This window comes from Mustelus asterias, chromosome 20 (assembly GCF_964213995.1).
Source record: "Mustelus asterias chromosome 20, sMusAst1.hap1.1, whole genome shotgun sequence".
NCBI classification, from domain to species: Eukaryota; Metazoa; Chordata; class Chondrichthyes; order Carcharhiniformes; family Triakidae; genus Mustelus; species Mustelus asterias.
The window spans coordinates 56,002,597-56,019,240 of record NC_135820.1 but is presented as its reverse complement, the minus strand read 5'-3'; the positions used below and the strand labels follow the sequence as shown (position 1 = coordinate 56,019,240).

The 16,644-nt window shown below is 44.0% G+C and overlaps 1 protein-coding gene across 2 annotated transcripts in view; it reads left to right on the top strand.

Annotated features, from left to right (window-relative positions):
• The first annotated feature begins 1,017 nt into the window (after positions 1-1,017).
• LOC144508551 (tyrosine-protein kinase Srms-like) overlaps positions 1,018-16,644 on the top strand; it is a 43,075-nt gene continuing 27,448 nt past the window's right edge. For both annotated transcript variants that reach the window (XM_078236597.1, XM_078236596.1), the window contains exon 1: positions 1,018-1,444. In XM_078236597.1, coding sequence (XP_078092723.1) covers positions 1,062-1,444 — 383 coding nt within the window. In that variant the 5' untranslated portion in view covers positions 1,018-1,061. The remainder of the gene's footprint in view (positions 1,445-16,644) is intronic.

The window sequence follows — 16,644 nt, the reverse complement described above, 5'->3', positions numbered from 1 at the left end:
AAAATCCTCTAGTTGCCACACTCTGGCGCCTGTTTGGGTACACGGAGGGAAAATTTAGCATAATCAATGCACCTAACCAGCACATCTTTCAGACTGTGGGCGGAAACCGGAGCAAACCCATGCAGACACGGGAAGAACGTGCAGACTCTGCACTGACAGTGATCCAAACCGAGAATCGAACCCAGGTCCATAGCGCTGTGAGGCGGTGGTGCTAACTATTAGTCTAACGGGGAGAAACATTACCTCTGCTTGCCTTTAGTAAAATGAAGACATCATATGTTGTCACCAAAGCAGAAACGCTCAGCAGGTCAGGCAGCATCTGTGAAGAGATGATAAAGGGTCATGTGCAGGTATAGCCCCTTAACTAGAATTGTAAGATAAGCAGTACTTTAAGAAGGGACTGGCAGAAGTGTGTGTGTTTCTGTGTTTGGGGGGGGGGGGGGGGGGAGTGATCTGGACAGTGCTTAATAAGTGGAGATCAGAGATGCTAAAAGTGATATTAGCACAAGTCACAATGAGTGAAATGAAAGGGCAGACACAGAGACACAATGTGGATAGGTAGAAAGGAAAGCTAAATGCAATGTGGGGGTGGTGGGGTCAAAAACAGCTGGGCATCAGAAATTCCCTCTCCACCGTGTTACATATCAGATATCCCGCCAGGTAGGGTTCAGTAGAGTTTCTGAGTGTTGTTCTGCTTCGAGAACTAGCTGTGATTTCCACCCACTCTGCCCTGAACTCGAAGCTTCACAGTAAAAGTGCCCAAGCAGCTGGGGTTTTTTTTAAAAAAGTAAAACAGCGGGAAGGGATTCCCGGGCGGGCTGGAGTTGAACCTGATTCCGGTGATTTCCGCATAGCTGCCGCTGAGATTTGGAAACTGGTTGCACCTGATTTGTGGCTGCAGGAAGTGAACCCTCCCCCAGCGAGCGAGGAAAGGTAGGCAGGAGGGGGATTGTGCAGTGGAGGGTGAATGTACCTGGGTCCTTGTTAACTCCTCTCCCACCCCCCCGGGCAGGAAACTTTCCGGCAGTTTCATGGCAAAGAGGGGCTGCTGAGTGCATGTGATGGAAAGGAGCTTGCGGGGCTGCATGCCCTGTCTGGGGGAGCTGTGGGACCGCCTCTGGCCCCAGCCTGTGACCCCCAACACTCCCCCAAGCCGACCGGAGATCGCTGTCATCTCCGGCCCCCTCCAGCAGTCCAAACTCCCGCAGCTAACCCCAACTCCGCTGCTGCCTCCCAAATCCGAACCCCTCTACACCGCTCTGTACGATTTCCAGGCCAGGTCCCCAGAGGAGCTGTCGCTGAAGAAGGGGGAGAGGTTGAGAGTTATCCGGGATGAGGGAGAATATCTGTTGGCGCAGAAAGCTGGCGGTTCCGGAGTGCCCGGGGCTGAGGGTTTGGTCCCCACCAATTATGTGAAAGCCCCTGAGAAGTTTGCACATCAACCGTAAGTAAATCTATCCGAAAATGCTGCTCTTTCCTGCTGAACGGTCTATAAGTTGTTGAAAGAAGTCATTCAGGATAAACACTTGGTCCCTGGGCAGAAAGAAAGATGTGTATTCATATAGCACCTGGGAAAACACATGGGGCGAGAATCTCCGGCCTCCCAGCCACGTGTTTCCCGCCGGTAGGAATTCCCATTGACCCCACGCTGGCGAGAAGCCCACGGGCGGGGGTGCACAGCTGGCAGGACCGGAGAATCCCGCCAGCATGAACGGTCGGAGAATTCCGGCCATGAAATTTCTTACGGATTTGCGTCAAAATCATAGAATCCCGACAGTGCAGAAGAAGGCCATTCGACCCATCGAACTCTGTGACAGAGTATCTTTAACCTGGTGTTGTTAAAACTCTTACTAAAGTCCAACAGGTTTATTTGGTAACAAATACCATTAGCTTTCAGAGCGCTGCTCCTTCGTCAGATGGAGTGGAAAACTCCATCTCTATCTGACGAAGGAGCAGCGCTCCGAAAGCTAATGGTATTTGCTACCAAATAAATCTGTTGGACTTTAACCTGGTGTTGTTAAAACTCTTACTGTGTTCACCCCAGTCCAACGCCGGCATCTCCACATCAAGAGTATCTTTACCCAGACCCACCAGCCCGCCCTATTCCACAGCTAATCCCCTTAACCTACACATCTTTGGATACTAAGGACAATTTAGCATCTACAGATGCACTCAGCAAGGCTCCGTCAACAGCATCTTCAAAACCCATGAACATTCCCACCCAGAAGGACGAGGGCAGCAGGTGCGTGAGAACACCACCGCCTGCAAGTTCCCCTCCATGCCCCATCCTGACTTTCAACTGTATTACTGTTCCCTCACTGTGGTTGGGTCAAAATCCTAGAACTCCCTTCCCAGCAGCACTGTGGGTGTACCTACACCACATGGGCTGCAGCGGTTCAAGAAGGCAGCTCACCAACACCTTCTCGGGGCAATTAGGGATGGGCAATAAACGCTGGTCTCACCAGTGATGCCCCAATCCTATGAAAGAATAAATAAATCCATTGGCTTCTGTGCTATATGCCAACAAGCCCCTAGCCTCTGAAACACCCTCACAAAACCATTCCACCTCTCTTTCCTCTTTTTAAGATATTCTTTAAAGTGTACCTGTTTGACCAACACTTGTCATAATATCACTTTAGTAGCTTGGTGTCAAATTCTGTTTGATGCACTCCTGCGATGCACCTTGGGGTATTTATATAGCCCCATTAATGCTGTATAATGGAGATTGTTCTTGTTGCAACAGCACCTCACACATCCATTTCCCAAAACTGGACTTATCCAGCAACTCTCCTTCAAATTACAACTGAATTTTAGGCACAGAAAAACTCAATTTGGCCTCAGGAATAAAGTGGTCCCTTCAACAAAGGCCCCCCAACTTTAAAATCACAAATAATGTACATTTTTCAAGATTTGACAATTGCCCTACAGGTACTGCACATCATTACAGTATTGCAACATTACAGTGTTCATTAGTTTTTAAAGTTTTAATTGAAACTTTCATTGAAACTTTGGCTATTGTATTTAAGATTTATCGTCATTAAGACCTGCACTCTATTTTCTGTTTTGATGAATGCATTTTTCATGGGGGAAGTATGTCACACTTTCCAGATTGCTGCGCCTTCACCATTGGGATATGCCTCATGTGCATGATTGATTTTTGATTTGTTTTATTATTGTCACATGTATTAGTATACAGTGTGAAAAGTATTGTTTCTTGAACACTACACAGACAAAGCATACCATACGTAGAGAAGGAAAGGAGAGAGTGCAGAATGTAGTGTTAGTCAAAGCTAGAGGGTGTAGGGGAAAATCAGCTTAATATAAGGTAGAAGCGTTCAAAAGTCTGATGGCAGCAGGGAAGAAGCTGCTCTTGAGTTGGTTGGTACGTGACCTCAGACTTTTGTATCTTTTTCCCGATGGAAGCAGGTGGAGAGAGTATGTCCGGGGTACGTGGGGTCTTTGATTATGCTGGCTGCTTTTCCAAGACAGCGGGAAGTATAGACAGTCAGTGGATGGGAGGCTGGTTTGCGTGGTGTGATGGTTAACTTAAAGTTTCATATTTCCGACAATCCAAGCTTTTATTCTAACTTGCTTGTTTATTTTGAACTAGGATAACGTGCCATTAAAATACTAAATAAAGGATTGTCTTTAAACTTAATAAGAGTACACGGTATTCATTCAATGTAATTTCAAGACCACTGTGTTTACTTTGAGAAATAGTTGACAGGGGCTGGCTTTGCTTATTTAAATATATATTAAAGTTTATTTATTAGTGTAGGCTTACATTAACATTGCAATGAAGTTGCTGTGAAAATCCCCTAGTCACCACACTCTGACACCTGTTCGGGTACACTGAGGGAGAATTTAGCTTGGCCAATGCACCTAACTAGCACGTCTTTCGGACTGTGGGAGGAAACCGGAGCACCCGGAGGAAACCCACTCAGACACTGGGACAATGTGTAGACTCTGCACAGGCAGTGACCCGAGCCGGGAATCGAACCCGGGTCCCTGGCGCTGTGAGGCAGCAGTGTTAACTGACTGTGCCACTTCGGCTTTGGTTTTTTAATGTTAATTTGCATTCAATTTATTTCTGAGTGTATTCTCATGAAATTAGTCAGAAATTTGAATGTAATTTAACATTGGCAAAATAGGAGTGGAATAAGGAGTAAATAGGAATGTCTAACATTCAGATTGCACCTACAGGTAAATTCCAGCCCCTATACAAAAACATACCATGCAATTTACACAAGAGCAGTCACCTTGACGTAAGCACATGCAGCAGTCAATGTGTGCACTGCAGTGTCTTTCAAACACCTGAGATGTATGACCAATGGATCATGTTGCTCAATAGAAGGTTGTTGTATAGAATTGGCTGACAGAATTGGCCCTGAGTAAGCCACTGTACTGAGACTAATAAATCATTCCAGTAATGTGTTAAAATGTTTGGATCAACACTACTACCACCACTTGATCTTGTGGAGAAACGTTTTGCTCATTGAATTAAGGGAGGTTAGTCCTCGGGTTTTCCATTTTCCATACCAGCCCTCCTGAGTCAGATGGGGAAAAATGCTAGTTTTGAGATCATAGAAATCATATAAACCCTACAGTGTAAAAGGAGGCCATTCGGCCCATTGAGCCTGCACCGACAACAGTCCCACCCACGCCCTATCCCTGTAACCCCACCTATTTACCCTGTAATCCCCCTGACATTAAGGGTCAATTTAGCATGGCCAGTCCATTTAACCTGCTCATCTTTGGAGTGTGAGAGGAAACCGGAGCACCCGGAGGAAACCCATGCAGACACGGAGAGAACGTGCAAACTTCACACAGCCAGTGACCCGAGGCTGGAATCGAACCCTAGTCCCTGGCGCTGTGAGGCAGCAGTGCTAATCACTGTGCCACCGTGCACCCCCAACAAATTTGCACCAAGTTGTAGATACACACTGTGGTGAACCATAGTTGGTTACCACTATGAGTGCTGAGCCATGGATGGTCAGCACTATGGGTGTTTGTAGGTATGTTACTGTAGTTACTGTTGGTGTTAGGGCTGGGCTGTTCTACCTGTTGATATTGTTCTGTGGTACACTCCAGTTGGCTCCGCCTACCAGGGGAAGTATAAAGGTCACTGCACTGCCTGGTGACCCTTTAGTCTGGGATTGTATATAGTGTGCTCCATTCTTGTCAGTAATAAAAGCCTTTATTTCCCGGGTACAATCTAGCCTCCTGAGTGTTTTAATCGCGCATCACACACCCAGCATTTCAAACTGAAACTACTCAAATTAACTTTGAATCAGACTCTTCCCATCACCAGGAATGTGATTTTATTCTTAATCAGTTTTGTATTGAATTCAAACCCAGATCTCTGATGAAGACGGATAATCATCCAGACTCGAAACGTTGGCTCTATTCTCTCTCCACAGATGCAGTCCAGACCTGCTGAGATTTTCCAGCACATTCTGTTTTTGTTTCAGATTCCAGCATCTGCAGTAATTTGCTTTTATCAAACCCAGATTCCAACGTTGGAAGATCTTTGGACTGCTCACCCAATACCTTAAATAAAATAAACTGCCAATGATGAAGAAGATGTGTTATCCAGTGCAACACAAACATTCCCCGATGTTCAACATGGCAAACATTAAATTTATTTTTTATTGAGTCACCTGTTCCAGAAATGAAGTAACCTTAAATCTCTTCAAAACAATAACCATTGCAATAGGGGCAGCACAGTGGCACAGTGGTTAGCACTGCTGCCTCACGGCGCCAGGGACCTGGATTAAATTCCTGTCTTGAGTCACTGCCTGTGCGGAGTCTGCACGTTCTGCCTGTGTCTGCGTGGGTTTCCTCTGGATGCTCCAGTTTCCTCCCACAGTTCAAAAGACATGCTGGATAGGTGCATTGGCCATGCTAAATTCTCCCTCAGTGTACCTGAACAGGCGCCAGAGTGTGGCGACTAGGGGGTTTTCACAGTAACTTTATTGTAGTGTGAATGTAAGCCTACCTGTGACAAATAAAAATAAACAATTACCCTTTAAAATGTCCAGGTTAACTAATCTAGGGCACAAGATAACACTTCAAAAATGATGTTACCTTCAGCATTGCAGACATACGATTGATATATATAGGTGAGAAGTTAACCTTTCCAATATGTAAGAGCATATCTAATGGGTTAAATTAATGAAACAGACAGATTTCTAGACCCTAAAGGCATCAAGGGGCATGGGGAGAGCGCTGGAAAATGGAATTGAGATAGAGGATCAGCCATGATCATATTGAATGGTAGAGCAGGCTTGAAGGGCTGAATGGCCAATTCCGGCATTTATTTTCTATGTTTTCTATGATAGACTATATGAAAGTTAGTTTTAACGGTGACCCAAGCCAGGAATCAAACCTGGGTCCCTGGAACCGTGAAGCAGCAGTGCTAACCACTGTGCCACCATGTTAAAGAATGTGATTATAGGGTAAATTGAATGTATACCATCTCAAAACTAGTAAAGAATTGCTATGCAAAATCATTTCCTCCTCCAAAAGCAATAGCATGTCACCTTCCTTAAATGAGAAAAATGTTATAGGTGAATGATAAACCAAAGAATTTGTTGCAGTAATTGTTTTTTTACCTGCGAATCTTCTCAGAAACTGGCGTTTCCGTTGCCCTTGGGCCTTGTACACAGATGAAGTAGAAAAACTCATGGGATCTGTTTGTGCTGTTGTCCTTCACTGTATCAATGATTGCAATGGTGACAATTGAACTATTGTCACTGTTCTATTGTAGCACTGTAGCATCCAATGTGCACATAACAAGCTTCCGCAAACAGTAATGTGATGGCGGCCAGATAGAGTGTGGGTGGGTGTGCCTACAATGTCACTTAAAATAAGTTTTAAACCTCATGGAACAGCAATCCAGCATCTCACACTGCATTCAGAAGAGGAGTAACAATGAGAGGGAGATGAGCATGAAATTAGATAGGGGAAGTTATTCTCAAAGCTCTTCATTATACATAAATACACATGATTAAATGCTGGGATTAAGAATAAAAAGTATGCAATATGCAACTGAACAAATTTTGTGAATTCACCACATACCTAAATTTGTCAGAAAATTGAATTGGTCCAATAAATGGAAGTTTTCTTTTTCACTTCATCTGTGTTTCACAACACCATAAGGGATTAGAAAACAACAAGTTAAAGATTGCATCAATTGCCATTTTTTTGTTGTACCCATTTTTTGAATTTTTTACTGATTAAATTGAGGGGCAGCTAATGTTAGGGATTGGTACAGCTTCCCGCTTTGGGCACTCAGTGTCGCAATTCAGCAGATGCAGGTCCAGACAGTTGTACAATTTTATCCAGTCTTCCCAACAATGTACCTTAAATCTACCTTACAGTTCATTTGGGTGAATTTTACATTTCCTTACTACCTGATCTTAAAGTCTTTGCAGTGCAATTGTAGGTAGTTTTGTCTTATCGTTTCCTGTTAAATTCTTTGATTGAATAAGTGCTAACTAAAGTTTTTTGTCTGTAGAAAATCAACTACATCCTCATTGTGACTTTCCATTCAACTCCCTTCTTGGCTCCATATTAGTTGATGGTTTGCTCTTCTCGAGCATCATTTATCTTCTTGAAAACCAATATTATCCTATTTTCAGTCCTCCGCAACTATTATTCTATCTGCAACCTCCTAATCCAGTTCCTTGAATGTTGCCTTTTATCCCCTACCGGTTGTTGCTGTAACACAATATTATCTTGCCATTGAAAGATTACTTCTGACATTTCAACTTTAAAATTGGTGTTTTCCACATTTGACTTTGCTGAAATTAACTAATATCGGCTGTTTATTAAATGTACACACTATTTGCCCTTTTGCTGTACCATTCAATATTTTTGACATTGAATACCCAGCTTAAATTCTTCACTAAAAAAGTGATATATTGTGGATGCTGGAATCTGAAACATGAACAGCAGATGCTGGAAAAGTTCAGCAGGTCTTCCAGCATCTATCAGGAGAGAGAGAGAGGGTGTATCGATGCTGTGGGTATGTGAGGTTGAGTGTGTACATATGACAGTGCATGGCACTGGTGTGGATCTCAGAATGCAGCAAGAACAGCAGTTCGAGGAGCGATGTATATCCTGAAAATACTTGTAATTCTGGGCAGATTCAAAATGTGAGGGATAAAACCCAGGTTGGAGTAATACTTCTTCAAGGAAGGCATTCCTGGAAGAGAAATGGCACTGAATTAAATACTAAAATAAGCAAAATACTGCTTAAATTGTTGTTCCAAACTTAAAGCTTATTTTAAAACATGGAGGAAAAGGAATTTGCTGTTTAAAAGAAACAAAAGCAGATGTGATTGTTTTATATTTTCTGTCCTTCAACCAACACACCTAGTCACATTAGAAAGGCTGCCCAAGTAATAAAAAAGAATGATGGTTGCAAACAAGATATATTTTTTGCTAGTAGATGAACCCTGGTGCTGTGAGGCAGCAGTGTTAGCCATTGTGCCACCTCGCCAGTCCTAACCACTGTGCCACTGCAGCACCCCTGGACAATCTGCCAGTATCCACCAAATCCAGGCATGGCCCCAAAAGACCCTACGTCGGCAAAATTACGTCACGTTGTCCTAAGTGGTGTACCACAAGGTACGGAGAATTTGAAATCTTGTCCCTCTACATTTTGCGAGTTGAATATAGAAGATGGCACATCTTGTGAGGAGCCCGGGTGGTTGTCTCACATCCAGGCCAACAACCAACACTTCAAGAATTGCACAGTGGCCACCCAGGAATTTCTAAGATGGAAATGCTCGCAAGAAGCTATGTTTGGTGGCCTGACATAGACCGTCATATCAAAAACCTGGTCAAGCAGTGCAAAACTTGCCAGAAAATACAGAAGGCCCCATCAGCAGCCTCGTTGCACCCATGGGAATGGCCAGGGAGACCCTGGATGCGAGTACATGCAGATTCCATGGGGCCATTTATGGACTCCATGTTTTTAATTCTCATCGACACCCAGTCAAAATGGATCGACATGCATCGGATGGTATCTACTACCTCTTAAAATACCATAGAGAAACTCCGTCAATCTTTTAGTACACATGGTATATCTGAGGTTCTCATGACGGTCAATGGAATTTCGTTTACCTACGAGGAGTTTCAGACCTTCATGAGTACGAAAAGAGTAAGGCACATCTGTGTGGCACCCTACCACCTGTCCTCAAAAGACCTGGCTGAGCGGGTGGTCCAGACATTCCAAAGTGGCATGAAGAAACAAACCAGAGGTTCTCTGGAGACAAAGTTCGCACATTTCCTTTTTAACTATAAATGTGACGCATGATATTCTGGACATTATGGTGTCAAACAATGGTCCATAAATTTGCTTATGAATTATTACAAACTTTTGTGAAGGAATACGAATTAATCCACATAATCAGCTCACCTCATAAACCTCAAGCAAACAAAGAAGCTAAGAAAATGGGATGGACTATCAAAGACTTGAAAAAGAATGAAGATCTTAAGCCCTTCTGATCTGATTTGATTTATTATCACATGTATTGGTATACAGTGAAAAGTATTGTTTCTTGCGCGCTGCACAGAAAAACCATACCATTCATAGAGTACATAGGAGAGAAGGAAAGGAGTGTGTGCAGATTAGAGTGTTACAGTCATAGCTAGGGTGTTGAGGAAGATTAGCTTAATATAAAGCAGGTCCATTCAAAATTCTCATGGCAGCAGGGAAGAAGCTGTTCTTCAGTTTACTGGTTTGAGTGATGGACCGGACTACGTTCACAACCCTTTGTAGTTTCCTGTGGTCTTGGTCAGAGCAGGAGCCATACCAATCTGTGATACATCTGGAAAGGATGCTTTCTATGGTGTTTCTGTAAAAAATTGGTGAGAATTGTATGCTGAATTTCTTTAGCCTCCTGAGAAAGTAAAGGCATTGGTGGGCTTTCTTAACTATAGTGTCAGTATAGAGGGGCCAGGACAGGTTGTAGGTAATTTGGATACCTAGAAACTTGAAGCTCTCAACCATTTCCACTTGACGTAGACAGGGACATGTTCTCCACTGTGCTTCCTGAAGTCGATGACTATCTCCTTTACCGACATTGAGGGAGAGATTATTGTCATTCGCACCATTTCACCAGAATTTCCTCACCTTTCCTGTACTCCATCTTGTCATTGTTTGAGATCTGACCCAGTACAGTGGTGTCATCAGCAAACCTGAAGATCAAGTTGGAGGGGAATTTGGCCACGCAGTCATAGGTGTACAAGGAGTTATAGTAACGGGTTGAGGACACAGCCTTGTAGAGCACTGGTGTTGAGGATAATCATGGAGGAGGTGTCATTGCCTCTCCTTACTAATTGCAGTCTGTGGGTTAGGAAGTCTAGAATCCAGTCGCAGAGGGAGGAGCCGAGCCCCAGGCCACAGAGTTTGGAGATGAGTTTTGTTGTGTTAATGGCGTTGAATGAGCTATAGGCTGTAAATAAGAGTCTGACATAAGTGTCCTCATTATCCGGTGTTCCAAGTTTGTCGAACCTTATCATTCAGAGTTATTAATGAGAAGAAGATTGAGAATACAACTTCCAGCTCTGCAACAGAAACTAAAAGCTAATGTTACCTTACACGACCACTAGAGGGTGAAATGGTATGAGGAAGAAGCCAATTTACAACTGTAACTTCAGGCACAGAGCAGGAGACAGATCAGTGCTGAAGTTCTGAGAGAGTGTATGGATACAAGACCAACAGAGAGGAGGCATAACAATCAAAAGAACTCCACAAGTTAGATCCTACAGGATTGAGACAGATCAGGGAACTATAAGGAGAATCCTCTGTGTCTTAATATCCTTGGAAAGAAAGCCATGAGAAACTTGGGCTTCCAAATCAGATCTCAAAAAGAAAGTAGAAGTAACAAGAGAAAGCTCTACAGTCACTCAGGAGAAGGACAATCGCATCGAATGAAGGGAGAATACGGAATGTCCTCTACCCTCAGAAAGAGATCAGAATAAAATCAAGGTGACTGGTCAAAGCTAACTCTGCGAAGTCTGAGATTTTGGAGGGAGAGATAAGAGGATGTATATTGTAGTAGCAAATCCCTTCAAGAGCTGTACACTGGGAGGGTCTTGTGACCCAATCGCCCAATGGGAAATGAGCGCAGGGATCTTTGTGCAGAGTTTTGCAGCCAGATCTGCCTTTGAGCTGGAAATGTTAACATCGTGAAAATAGTCAGCTTGTAAACAAATCATTGTAGCTTGTCATACTAACTGGTGGTCGCCAATCCTTGCGATTACCACATATATAATTGGGTTAAAGATTTTGGGGGTGGGGGGCACCAGAGGGGGAAAGATTAACATTAGAAACACAGGATGCTGATATCATGATAATGTAACATCACATGATTGAGAAACTGCAATCTGGAGGGAGCAGAGTTCCTAATACGTATATAACAGCTGTAATTAATGAGTAATATGGTTTTAACAGTCTCATACTAGGAGGAGAGATGTAATGACCCAATGAGGTTAGCTTCTTGCAGTATGAGCACCCTGATTGAGGTAATGATTGCCTGACCGATCAGGGAGTCTCACATACATGTATATGTTGAGGAGTGTCGGGGCTACTGACACTCTGGATTCTGACTTTGTACCTGAAGCAATCTTAGGAGTGGAATTAAGTTTGCAAATAAAGGGAATCTGGTAAAGGGACACTAGGCTCTGAGTAGCTATTTCAATAGACAAGCCCCAAAGAACCTGGTCAAGACCCTGAGTACATGACCAAGCAACCTGTGTCAAGGCTTGCATTATTCCTTCATTTATAGCCACTATTGAAATGTGTAAGGATGACTGTGTTCCAGTAGTCTAGTTGACTTTGGAAGCATTCCATGTGTGAGTCACGCATGTAAAAATTCTCCTCATATCGCAACCAACAGCATAGAATGGTCCCGATCCAATTGCTTCAGTTTTACAAGACTTGGATTGCAGGCTTCCCCATAGTGCAGGGTTCCATTGGCTGCACGAACAGTCAATGGGATGTTCAGGGCATTGTGTTGTGTGCTCCTTATGTGATCTCTGCTGTTTTCCTGGACCACAAGGATTCCCACTTCCTCAATTAGCAAATGGTGTGTGACCACAGCCTGGGTATCATGCTGGTGAATGTCCGTTAATCTGGTTTCCCGAAACTCAGCAGCTGGAGAGAGGCCAGGACTGTTTCATAGATCAGGTAAAGTGCTTTTCCAGCACTGCTTTTGAGCCAGGTGGAGGATGATAGCTTCCCCAGCCGACGTAGCAAACCTATTAACCTCTCCGGTGATCAGACCCTCCCCTGCAATCTGATGCCCTCCTGATGTCTTCCACAGCTTCCAATTTCCTTCCAGTCCCCTCAGGTTATTCAAAATCCTCTCGTGCCACTCTAATTTCTTCCCCCACCACCCTCCCCAGATCCTGCCCCCCCACCCCCACCCCACCCCCCCCCCCCCCCCCCCCCCCACACCACCCTCCCAACCTTCCACAATCTCTTTCCCTGATCTCTTAGGGCCCTAGCACAAACTTCTACCCTCTTTTCTCAATCTCTCCGACCCACCTTTACGCTCACTGACTGTGGCCTGGAGCCACAGGCTGCATGCCTAACAATCTGTCACACTTCCAGACTTGCTGGCAACTGCCAGGAGACTGATTTCAAAACTGATAATTGGGTCCTTTCATTAACCTTTGGAAGGCCCGAGGGAAACCTATTCTTCGAGGTTTCCTAACTGCCAAACTGTTCCACGAGTTTCAGGGACAGTGTGTCTCTTTAAGTATATTCCTGAAAGAAGGCATGGAGCCAGTTAGAACGTGTTTGTTTTCTGCTCAATTACATTACAGGATTTTCTTGATTTTGCAAATGTTGAGAGGATTATACTCTAAATGTCTCCAATTTCCTGTAAATATTGCAGATCCGTGGCCTCGGGTAGTGGCTCCACAATCGGCTATTATTCTTTGCTTTCAGTGATCTGATCACCATTCCTACTCTCCATTTTCACCTTTCTTTCGAACCAATTTTGGTTCATTTTGCTACCCTAGCCCTAATTCCACACACCTTCAGCTTCTCATAATCTTCTGTGTAAGAGCTTGTCAAAGACTTTCCTGCAGTCGATATATCTTACTTACATGCACGGTATTACCCCCATTTGCCATGTCTGTTACCTCCTTAGAGAATACTGTGTTTTGTAAAGCAAGTACATGATCATGGCACCTCGGAACTGTACTCCGCACTATATTATGTATCAGATTTAAGGGGCCACTTATTCACATGGGATGGTGTGTATATGGAATAAAAGTGGTTGAGGCAGGTACAATGGCAACATTTAAAAAGCATTTTGATAGGTACATGGATGGGAAAGGATTAGAGGAATATGGGCCAAATGCGGGCAATTGGGACTAGCTGGGATGCCACCATGGTTGGCATGGACCAGTTGGGCTAAAGGGCCTATTTCCGTGTTGTTTTGCTCTATGACTCTATCTTGCCTTCTCCTGCACTAAAGATACTAATTAAAAGATAAAAGTCACTCTCCAATGAAGTTGTACCTCCCCCAATTGCATTTTAACTCAAATTCCAGATGCTGCACCCATTCTTAGGCCTCAAAGGTCGTAAATGTAGCCCAATCCATCACGCAAACCATCCATTGACTCTGCCTATACTTCCCGCTGCCTTGGCAATGCACCCAGCATAATTAAGGACCCTACGCACCGCGGACATTCTCTCTTCAACCTTCCGTCGGGAAAAAGGTACAAAAGTCTAAGGTCACATACCAACCGACTCGAGAACAGCTTCTTCCCTGCTGCCGTCAGACTTTTGAATGGACTTACCTTGCATTAAGTTGATCTTTCTCTACACCCTAGCTATAACACTAACACTACATTCTGCACTCTCTCGTTTCCTTCCCTATGAACAGTATGTTTTGTCTCTATAGCGTGCAAGAAACAATACTTTTCACTTTGTAATAATACACGTGACAATAAATCAAATCAAACAAGACTGAGTTGAATTAGTGTCTGAGAGAGCTCCTGAAGCAGTATTAAAGGTTGCTCACAGCTGCAGCCCACTGGATCACAAGACCTTTTCCTACCTGGATTGCCAACTTTCAGATGATGGCTTCCACACTTGACAGTGTCCTGAGGATGTTTCTTCAGGTACTTCTCTTCTGACCCAAACTTCCTCCACTAGGACCTCCAGTGTGCACCAAAAAATGGGAGCCCTCATGTCTGCAGCCAGCAAGTCTTCCAGAGTTAATTTGAGAAATGCAGGAGGTGCCACACTAGTTTAAGGGATGCATTGTACACTTTATTTGAGGATCACATCATTGTATTGCCCAATTCTACAGAATTGAGAAGGCAGTTGAAATTCAAATATCAATGAGGCCTGGGAGTTACAATAATCTGAGGCTTGCTTTCCCCTCAACTCCACAAACATGACATCTATCCCATTAAGAGATCGGGCCTTATGTAATTAGAGCAACTTACATGTTTATGTGAAAACCATTGAACATACAAAAAATAACTTCTACTTATTTTGTCCCGTTTATGACCCCAGGACCTTCCAAAGCAGCTTACATTCAATGAAGCCTTTACAAGTTACAGTGTACTACCTGTAAAAGGAAATATGACCACCACATTGCATGCGGCAAGCTTCCACAAGCAGCAACATAGCCAGATGAGATATTATAGTGTTAATGATTGAGGAATAAATATTTACCAATAAACTGGAGGAACTCCACTATTCCTCAGATAATGACATTTACATCCATTTAAGAGGTCAAGCAAGCCTTGCGTTTTTTTTTGTTTCTGTAATGATTCAGGAAGTCCGACTGGGAAGGAACATAGCTTATTACTGGATGCAAAGTAAAAACACTACCACGGTTTACACACACTAGGCCCTACCTGGGACTACACTTCAGCAGGCCCAGTCCTGGGCCTGCCTTGCAGAAGGCTCAGGTAATGAGTTCCAGCTGGGCCAGGCCATTGCCTGTTACCAGGGGAACCTATACTCAATGGGCCCCACAAGGAGATCAATCAGTGATTCTCCATGGACCTCGTGGGGATTATCATAGTTTCCATTGAATGTTGGTGCTTACATGAGTCCTGTGCTCCCTTAGTGCTGTTCCAAAACCCCCAGTTTTAACCTGGGGATGGGAGTAGAGCCCTATGTAGGTGGCAATCTCTCTGGCATTCCCCCAACTAGCACTAAACCTGGGAGATGGGAATCCCGTCTGAAGACAGTGGGACTGTGGAGAAAGCTGGTGGACAGAGAGGATTGTATCTTGGAGGAAGCCACTGTCAAAATCCCAAGGGAACGGATCCCAGCAAACAGTTTATCGATTGAGGAGAAAATCCTGAGGTCAGCTTTGACTGACATGTCCAATACTGAGCAAGGCTTCATCAGTCTTCATTTAAAATGGAGTGCCGCTGCTAATGGCATGATTAAAACATGAGTGTTATAATGTAACTAAGCCCCCACTTGCCAATCTTGAAACAAACCTAATCACCAAATAAAATGAATGTAAATTGAATGTATTCAAGAGGTGGCTCAATATAGCATTTGGGGGCGAATGGGATCAAAGGTTATGGGGAGAAAGCAGGATTAGGCTATTTATTTGGACGATCAGCCATGATCGTAATGAATGTGGAGCAGGCCCGAAGGGCCAAATGGCCTCCTCCTGCTCCTATCTTCTATGTTTCTATGTAAAATGGCAAGATTCCTAAATACTTTGGGTAATAGTGTGATAAATTCCCAATCTCGTATGTACGTTGAGAATTTTGGATTTCAAAAGCAGATTGTGTATCACGTGGTACAATAAAATTGTAACTTTCAAATTATTGTGAATTAGGGTTATCAGTGTCACAGGGGATCTGCTTGTATATTACAACATAAAGAAACAGCTTATTTCAAATATTTAACAAATTTGCTTGAGCCAAATACATAATATTTAAAAGAGCACCACACAAAAATATCAAAGCATAGCAAATATTTTCAACTTCCCTGTCGCAAAAATAAATGAAATCAGATCAGCTCCAGCGAACCTCCTGTATTTATAACAGGTAGCTGACACCGGATGCATTGGCAGAAGACAGAAGCCAGCTCTCTCTTAGCCCCATCAGTAGTCTCAAACTTGCGCTTGCTCTTAACTACTTATACTTCCTAAAGTTTAAAGTTAAAGTTTATTTATTAGTCACAAGTAATGAAGTTACTGTGAAAATCCCTTAGTCGCCACACTCTGGCGCCTGTTCAGGGACGCTGAGGGAGAATTTAGCATGGCCAACGCACCTAACCAGCACGTCTTTTGGACTGTGGGAGGAAACCGGAGCACCCGGAGGAAACCCACACAGACACAGGGAGAACGTGCAGACGCAGCACAGACAGTGACTCGAGCTGGGAATTGAACCAGGGTCCCTGGCGCTGTGAGACAGCAGTGCTAAGCACCATGCCGCCTCAGTGCAGACAGTTGAGATTTGGGGCAGCATGGTGGTGCAGTGACTGGCATTGCTGCCTCACAGTGCCAGGGACCCAGGTTCAATTTCAGCCCGGGTCACTGTCTGTGTGGAATTTGCACATTCTCCCCGTGTCTGCGTGGGTTTCCTCTGGGTGCTCCAGTTTCCTCCTCCAGTCCAAAGATGTGCGGGTTAGGT